Source organism: Oratosquilla oratoria, chromosome 2, assembly GCF_046742065.1.
Source record: "Oratosquilla oratoria isolate Oo_2021 chromosome 2, ASM4674206v1, whole genome shotgun sequence".
NCBI lineage: Eukaryota > Metazoa > Arthropoda > Malacostraca > Stomatopoda > Squillidae > Oratosquilla > Oratosquilla oratoria.
The window spans coordinates 75,285,622-75,294,758 of NC_134778.1; the positions used below are offsets into that span (position 1 = coordinate 75,285,622).

General features: G+C 40.5%; 1 protein-coding gene across 2 annotated transcripts in view; it reads left to right on the forward strand.

Annotated features, from left to right (window-relative positions):
- LOC143034074 (uncharacterized) overlaps window positions 1-2,999 on the forward strand; it is a 15,044-nt gene extending 12,045 nt beyond the window's left edge. For both annotated transcript variants that reach the window (XM_076199990.1, XM_076199981.1), the window contains exon 2: window positions 1,767-2,999. In XM_076199990.1, coding sequence (XP_076056105.1) covers window positions 1,805-2,995 — 1,191 coding nt within the window. In that variant the 5' untranslated portion in view covers window positions 1,767-1,804 and the 3' untranslated portion in view covers window positions 2,996-2,999. The remainder of the gene's footprint in view (window positions 1-1,766) is intronic.
- Window positions 3,000-9,137: the final 6,138 nt, after the last annotated feature.

Here is a 9,137-nt window from a genome sequence, read left to right on the forward strand (position 1 = left end):
TGTGTATATATATATATATGTATATATATATATATATTTATATATCACACACACACACACACACACACACACACACACACACATGTATATATATATATATATATATATATAATATATGTATATATATATATGTATATATGTATATATATATATATATATAAATATATTTATAAATATATAAATAATATACTGTATATACATATATTTTTTCCAAGCACCCATTTTTGTATTATTTCTTTCCTCGGTCCTCGATGTTTCCTTCGAGGACGACCTACGGGCGCGTTCGAGGGGCAACAACGGCAGGTCGAAGCCAGAGGAGGTGTGTGTGTGTGTTGGTGGGGGAGGGGAGAGTCTTGGGAGTGCAACGAGCAGCAGGGCCGGTTGCCGGTTGAGAGTACGGGGGTACGGGGGGAGGTGGGGCGAGTAGGGTGGGAGGGGGGAGGGGGAGAGAGTGAGAGGGTGTGTGTGTGCGCTGCTTTGGTTTGAAATTTTTTTTTGGATGGGTGGTGTATGGTATTAGTGCGTTCTTTTGTTATTTATGTACAGTATTTGTGCCACGATTTGTCTTATTTTCTGTTACTGAATGATTAATTGACTGATGTCATTCCTGGGATGTGTTGATAAATTTTGAAATCTCTCTTTGAAGAAAAGAGATTTACGTATATTTTAGGGTGTGGGAGGAGTGGGGGGGAGGTGTGGGTTCTTGTTGTTATTGGTCTTCTCCTCCTCCTCCTCCTCCTCCTCTTCCTCCTCCGCCTACTTCTTCCTCTTCTTCATCGTCTTCTTCAATTACGTCCTTAAGTTTTTTTTTTAACTGTCACCCCCCCCCCCCCGTTGATAGGGAGAGAGTGGGGAAGGGAGAGAAGGAGTGAGTGAGTGAGGGAGGGAGGGAGGGAGGGAGGGAGGGAGGGAGGGAGGGAGGGAGGGAGGGAGGGGTGGTTACTGTTGAGGCGTCACTTCGTGTGGGTGGTTGCTTGGTGTTGCTATCCAAGAAGGAAGGGGGAGGGGGGGAGGGGGGGGAGTTTGTACCCTTTCGCACATACGTAACGCAACCACGTGATCCACCCCTCACGTGTACTCCCCTCCCATGCTCACATGCACGTGCACTCCTAACTACCACAGTGGTGTATATACTCCAGAGACCTTGACAGGCGTAAGAAGTCCTTGGGTCGTAAAGTTACTATGAGAATGATAACTTTACGACATTGCACAGTTACTCGTATCGTAGATCTACGATGTAAATAAACGCTCCTGACACAGATTCGCAAAAGATGCCAATTACTGATAGTGTGTGTGTGTGTGTGTGTGTGTGTGTGTGTGTGTGTGCGCGCGTGTGTGCGCGTGCGTGTGTGTGTGCGTGTGTGTGTGTGCGTGTGTGTGTGTGTGTATGTGTGTGTGTGTGTGTCAGATAATGATAATGATAATAATGATAATGATAACACTGGACTGCATCAAAAATACAACATAAATGACAGTATAATTTTCCAGACCAATTTTTCGTGCTTATCACGGTGGTAGTAGTCATTTTGCTCAAAAAGTTCTAGTTTATGTGTTACAGCATATGTCCTAGTGTAGTGTTTTGTTAATCCGCGCCAGATTTGTGGCGCCTTACGTTAATTAGTCGAGTGTTGTAGGTGTTAGGTTTAATCTATTAATTGTGAGTATTAATTTAATTAATATATATGTTTAATACTATATATATCTTTAATACTACATGTTTAATACTAGTTTAATACTAGTATGTTTATATACCTATTTTGTTGCAGATTCATTGACGGATTGCTGCAGATTCATTAATTGAAGGATGCCACGGACTTGCAAGAACCACCCCGACTCCTTTTGCTACATATGCGGCAAGTACACACCATCAAAACAGAAGCACACCATCACTTCTTCAGTAAAACATCTCTATCGTGCCTACTTTGGCATCAGAATTGGAGATCAGGATAAACCATGGGCTCCTCACATTACCTGTGTGAACTGTTTTTCTGGTTTATGCCATTGGAGTAAAGGAAACCGTAAGTCAATGCCATTTGGTATACCAATGGTGTGGCGGGAACCTACAATTCACCTTGAAGACTGCTATTTTTGTATGGTGAAACCGCTGGGAAGAAATGCTAAAAGCTCGAAACACATTAAATACCCAAACATTCCATCAGCTATGCAACCTGTACCACACAGTGATGATGTTCATGTGCCAATACCTCCTAAGAATGTACACCGTGCTAGTTCAACTGACTCTTCATGTAGTGACGGTGAAAATCCGGATGTGTATCAAGAGATCAAGTTGACTGGGACCTCTGGGAAAAGCCCTCAGTTGTTCGAACAGAGTGAGCTAGATGACCTTGTAAGAGATCTTGGGCTGTCAAAAGAATCTGCACAATTGTTAGGTTCAAGGTTAGCAGAGAAAAATCTTTTGGCAAGTAATACACACTTTGCATGGTATAGGCATCGAGAGCAGGAATTCGTGCAGTACTTTACTAAGTCAGATGACATGGTGTATTGCCACGATGTTTCAGGTCTTGTAGAACACATGGGCAAAGAATACCATCCTGAAGAATGGAGGCTCTTTATCGACTCCTCCACCAGGAGTCTGAAAGCTGTGCTACTTTTTAATGGTAAACAAGTAGCATCATTGCCCATTGCTCATTCTGTTACCTTAAAAGAAACCTATGCTACCATGTCACTTCTTCTTAACAACATACAATATCAGGATCACAACTGGCTTCTCTGTGGTGACCTAAAGGTCCTGACTATTTTGTTAGGGATGCAGGGAGGCCACACAAAACATCCATGCTTTTTATGCTTGTGGGACAGCCGTGCAGATTCCGTACACTACCGACAACGGGAATGGCCACAACGGACGGAATTTGTACCTGGCCGCCATAACGTCAAAACACTACCACTTGTACCAGCAGAGAAAGTGCTTCTACCTCCCCTTCACATAAAGCTGGGATTGATTAAATTTTGTGAAATCACTTCCGAAAGATGCTAAACTGCAAGCTGGCATATTTGTAGGACCACAGATTCGTGAGCTTATGTCAGATTCCGGATTTAGTGAAGCATTAACACCTCGTGAAAGAAGTGCTTGGGAATATTTTAAGTTAGTTGTGGCAGGGTTCTTGGGGAACAGAAAATCTGATGACTACAAGGAACGGTTGAGAACATGCTTCAAGCATATGAGGCGGCTGGCGCACGCATGAACATCAAAATACATTTCCTACATAGCCACCTTGACTACTTTCCTGCTAACGTGGGTGAGTACAGTGAGGATATATCCGAAATGGAGCGCCGCTATCAAGGCAATTGGAGTGTGACCATGATGGCTGATTACTGCTGGTCTCTTCGAAGAAGCTGGACAACATCTGCTGATAAACTGGCACACAAGAGAATGTCGCGAAAGCGTGCTTTTCAAGGATAATAGCTGCCTTCAGCTTTCAAATAAAACTGTGTTTTTTGTAATCAGATATCTACATGCCTGCATGTATGTTATGCCCATTTATCATGTTTTTGTTTGTTTTCAATAATATGAAATGTACCGTCAACCTCGAATGTCCTTTACTTACCCTTATATATTCACAGGTCTTTTATAGACCTGGCTTAGACGCATTTCTGCACAATGAATCTAGTGTCAGTTATTACAAAAAAAAAAAAAAAAAAAAAAGAGGACCTCCCTGAAAAAATGGGTATGCTTTATGGGTTTAGCATGCGAAACTGTAATGAAAAACGTTAATGACGTATCTGTTGCAAGATTTTTTTTTCTGATGCAACCCAATGTAATAATAGTAATGATAATGATAATAATAATAATAATAATAATGATAATGATAATAATGGTAATGATAATGAAAATAATAATAATAACAATAATAATAATAATGATAATAATAATAATAATAATAATGATAATAATAATAACAATAATAATAATAGTAATAATAATAATAATAATAATAGTAATAATAATAATAATAATGATAATAATAATAATAATAATAATAATAATGATAATAATGATAATAATAATAATAATAATAATAATAATAATAATAATAATAATAATAATAATAATAATAATAATAATAATAATAATAATAATAATAATAATAATAATAATGATGATGATGATAATTGGTTTATTGGGTTACCGGTGATAGAGATACACTGAGAATATACAATTTGTGCTAGTATTAAGACAATTCTAATTTGAGCATATAGTGTGCATGGAGGTGCTAGGTGCCATAGTCCACAGAATTACCTATGTATTTGCTGTGTGTGTGCGTGTGTGTGCGTGTGTGTGTGTGTGCGTGTGTGTGTGTGTGTGCGTGAGTGCGTGTGTGCCCAATTCTGTGTTGTACAAAACAGTTAATCTAACGACATTCCATCTCAATTCATTCCATTTAACTTAAGTTTTACTTGAACCCCCTGAAGGCTCTGAACGAAACAATTTGCATCACTTGTGGTCACTGCAGTGGTCGGCGTCTTCTGCGAATGAAAAACTTCACGCCGAATAATAACGAAAAAAATAAAAATAAATAAAAAACTTTCCACACAACTCCTTGAAAGACGACATTTCTGTAAGACGTCAGCCACTGAAGACCGTTAATAGTGGAGGCAAATGTACAGTACATACAATCTCCTGATAGATTTACATTTGTATTTATCTTGTGTGTGTGTGTTTTTCCCACCCGCGTGTATGCATTAAAGAGAGAGAGAGAGAGAGAGACGTGATAATGATATGGTTTAACTTCACAACACTCCACACCCTATCGGATGGCTTGAACGGTGCCCCTCACAGAAGATTTTATAGTGTAATATTTAATGGACCATTCCTCTAGTACAACTTCACCGATAGCAGGGTTCGGACCGCCATCCCCTCGGCCTACGCAACAAGTGACGACGCCTGTTCAGTCGTCCTCTGTGAATATGGTTAGGATGATGACGTAACCAAGTGCCCGTGTTACTCTTTAGATATTTTGTTCTGGCTAATGACATAAGGCGATTTTAATCAACCCTGGAGGAGATGTCATGGGTACTGTTGAATTAAAGATCACTAAAATAACATTACGTCGTTCCTTTTGTGGTATATCGCCCTAACATTTTCTCCAACTATTCTTTTTATTTTTTTATTCCTATTTCTTTTAATTGTAGTCATCACGAAATCCTTCACTGCAACAAAATATGATGCTCAATGTTCACAGTAAAAACAAATGAATAAATAAATTAATAAATGAAAATGGATAAATAAAATAAATACACAAATAAATGAAAATAAACAGATAAAATAAAGAAGTAAATAAACAAATAAATAAATGAAAATAAGTAAATATATAAAATTTCGCTCCAGCCACCATTAGTGTACGTTTGTGTGTTTAATCGTTTTTGCTGTTTTCTTTCCTCTTCTCGATGTACGACTTTTTTGGTCACGGGGCACTAGTTATAACTGGACTTTACCTGTTAATTTCAATGTTGCTTCCTTTTGCTGAATAAATCTGTCTGGCAATAAGTCCTGCTCTCACGGAGCTCGTTTACAAGCAGCAAGTACTAACAGCCACGAACTTCTCGCGCAGCGTAAACGGAATGTTAGATGACTCGCCACTTGCCGCAATACTGATAATCTATTGTTTATTCTCTAGCTCCTTGCTTGTCATGTGACCCAGCTTCACCACTGTTAGTGTGGTGTACTCGAGTAAATGTCAACTCACTTCGAGGGGGGTAACAATGGGGGCAAAGATCGCAAAGTGTGCTACTAGGACACTTCATTGAAAGACAATGAATGACCTTGGTCAGGTGCCAAGCCAGCTGGTATTTAAAACTTTGTATTGTGTTTCGTGCAATCGCTTGTGCGGGAAGTTCACTCCGTTCAGTGTCTGCATGGTTGGCGAGACTGTTTCTACCAACCTCAAATTTAATCCTGCATCCTGACATCTTGAGGCCAATGTTTATCCTTGTTGTTTGACATTTTCCATCAGATTTCCATGAAGCAGAAATGTGCGAAGGTGGAACGCTAAGAAGAAGAAGAGGAGGGTGATGAAGATGAAGATAATGATGAAGAAGAAGAAGAAGGGTGGGGAGCAAGTGTTGTTGTTTTTGTCGTTCCCTAGACTGGTCGAGCAATCCCGTCTTCCCGAGGGACGCCATGGCTGGAACTGGGCTGTCTTACAAGTCCCTTATAGAGTATATATTGTGTTGCTGGCGTGCGTGATTGTGTACAATGCAGTCTTCTATAATATGTTGTATAGTATGGGGTGAAGTGTTACATCCTGGACAGTTATTTGTGATGTCATCCAGCATCTTCTGGTAACTTAGAAGGGCTAGATGGTGTCCGCACCACAGCCTGGCCAGGTGGACAATATCCTCTCGGGGGAGAAGGGATTCAGAGGGATGGATATAAGTTAAATTGATTTAAACTGGACAGATTTAGATTTAAGAAAAAATAGGCAAGAACTGATTTACCAATAGAGTGGTTAACGAATGGAATAGACTTGGCAACCATGTAGTGTGAGCTGAAAATGTCGGTTGCTTTAAGACTGTAAGAGGCTGATAGACAAGTGAGTTGGGTGTTTGGGTGTTTGGTAAACAATTGCTCGTAGGCGAGGATATTGCACAAGCTCGCTCCTCGCCTAAATGTTTACAAACAGCCGTCGGGGACCCGATTTCATAGCTATATAATGTTAATTTCTATGCTGACGTAACAATATGTAAACTAAGTCAGTGGTGCATTGATTTCGAGATTGCTTGAGTAAGCAGTATTGCTTACGGAGTTTGTAACAGCCTTTCTGATTGGAGAAAGGGTGGAGGGGGAGAAAATTCAATTGGTTCACGAGAGTAAAGTCACGCCCTTAGGGGAGGTGATTAAATGTAAAAGTAAAGATCATTGGATTAAAGGAATTATGACATCAATTCGAAACGACCTTGTACTGAAACTGAGGATTCCAGATGGGAGTCCCTTGGTGTAACTTGTCAAACCAAATGTATATTTGGGAAGAAAAGAAATAAAATTAAGCTGCGTTCAATTCCCCTCTCTTAGAGTGAGTAATACTACGGAGAATGATTACAAATGAAAACAGAAAGTGATTAATTATGCGTAACAACACAGTGGTGAAAATAAAATAGGAATTGAGAGACGTAATATAAAGTAAAAGCACAAAAGAAAGTCAGCCCATAGAGACGACTACAGAGTGGTGAAAGGGGACAGTGGACGGAGTAATAAAGACATTGGTCGGCAATCTGCGGCCCAGGAGCCACATGCGGCTTTTTCAGGTCACTTGTGTGGCTCCAGAGGCTTTTTACAGAATTATCATTCCATCAAAACGAAGATATCATATACTGGAAATTTGTAAAATATTCAAAGGAAAATTACATATACATACTGTATATATATTCAAATTCGAAAAGATCTATAGCCATCAATTACTATGATTTGTATAAATGTCTTTCCTAATGTGAACTTATTCTTTTTTGTATTGCGGCTCCGACAGCTCTTTTTTTTTCAATATAAAAACGAGCAACTGGCTGCCCCCGACAACGCTATCTGGGGGCTCGACCCTTCGCGCGAGCTCGCTTTGCTAGCAGGCTCCTTCGGCGCCCAGCCCTATGGGCTACGTATCTTGAAAAGTGATTTCTGGTTTCCGGTCCGATTACAGCAATTCTTTTATTAATACCAGGGGTTCCCCTGAGGGCTTCCAAAGGGTTCCACAGGGGCTCCCCAGGAGTTTTCAGAGTGCACCCCAGGGGTTCCGCAAGTGCTCCCCCTTCAAGTTCCAGGGGGGTTCTTAAGGGGCTCCTCAGGGGTTCCCAGAAGGTTCCACAAGGAATCCTCACAGGGATTATATAATTATCAGAGGTTCTCCAGAGACTATCCAAGGGCTCCCAAGGGGCTCCCTAGGAGATTCCAAAGGCTTTCCCGAGGGTTTGTGTGCGTCCCGCTCTCAGCCAATCAGTCGTTTCCGTTGCCGTGACGTTACCGCTCTTGGCCAATCAGTCGTCCCCGTTGCCGTGACGTCGCCACTCTCAGCCAAGTAGAGGCCGGAGGGGACATGTCCTCTTGAGGGATTTCAGGTCCAATTTAGATCGATATCAACAGGAATTCTTTTATTAGTATATACATATATATGTATATTATATATATACATATACATATATATATATATATATATATATATATATATACATATGTATATATTATATATATATATAATATATATGGGAGAAAGTATACGCTGGACTCGACGTTCGTCAATTTATTCCGACGTTTCGAACCCCGGAGAGGGTCGAAACGTCGGAATAAATTGACGAACGTCGAGTCCAGCGTATACTTTCTCCCATAAAAATGGTTCCTGGACTCCAGCTATTTACGAATATATATGTGTATATATATATATGTATATATATGTATACATATATGTATATGTGTATATATATATATATATAACTCTTTTAGCTATAAAGGTTACCGACTACTGTTTTAAGAGACGGAACTACCTAGTATAGGCCTTATGGTCTCTTGAAGTCTCCTTTATTCAAGAGAGTTGTCCCCACCCACTCTCAGCTGAATAAAATTGCCTGGCGTAGGAGGGTCGGTGTAGGAGGGTCGGGTGGTCAACCCGTGGGACCAACCTGGCCTAGGGACGTGGTACAAGCGACTACAGAGGAGAATTGAATCTACCCGCTGAGATGATGATTTTTTTTTTTACGAGCTATAGGGTAGCCCGGCATTGGTCTGGATGGCTAGGAGACGCTACCCAGGAGCGTGACTGACCCTGCCCACTAGGGGCTGTCCATTTATACTACTGAATACCGATAAGTAGCACCGGAGACGGTCGCACAGAAGATGGCTCCGAATGGCCATCAATATGGCCGTAGCCATAACATGAATGATATGAGGCTAAAGGTTAGCTGTACTTATCATATCTCCTAGTTATCCATCCACACTCAGCAACGACGATACAATAAACATAAGCATTACATCTAAGAGCATTTGGGGGACAGCAGAGCACCAAAGCCGCTCCCTGTAAGAGGCTCGTAGATATAGGTAGACTAGTGAGGTAGAAAGAGGGGTAGATAGTGGGATTTTCATTTTATTAGATCGGCTGTTTGTAAACAACAGTTCGAAGGCGAGATATTTCATAGCTTTG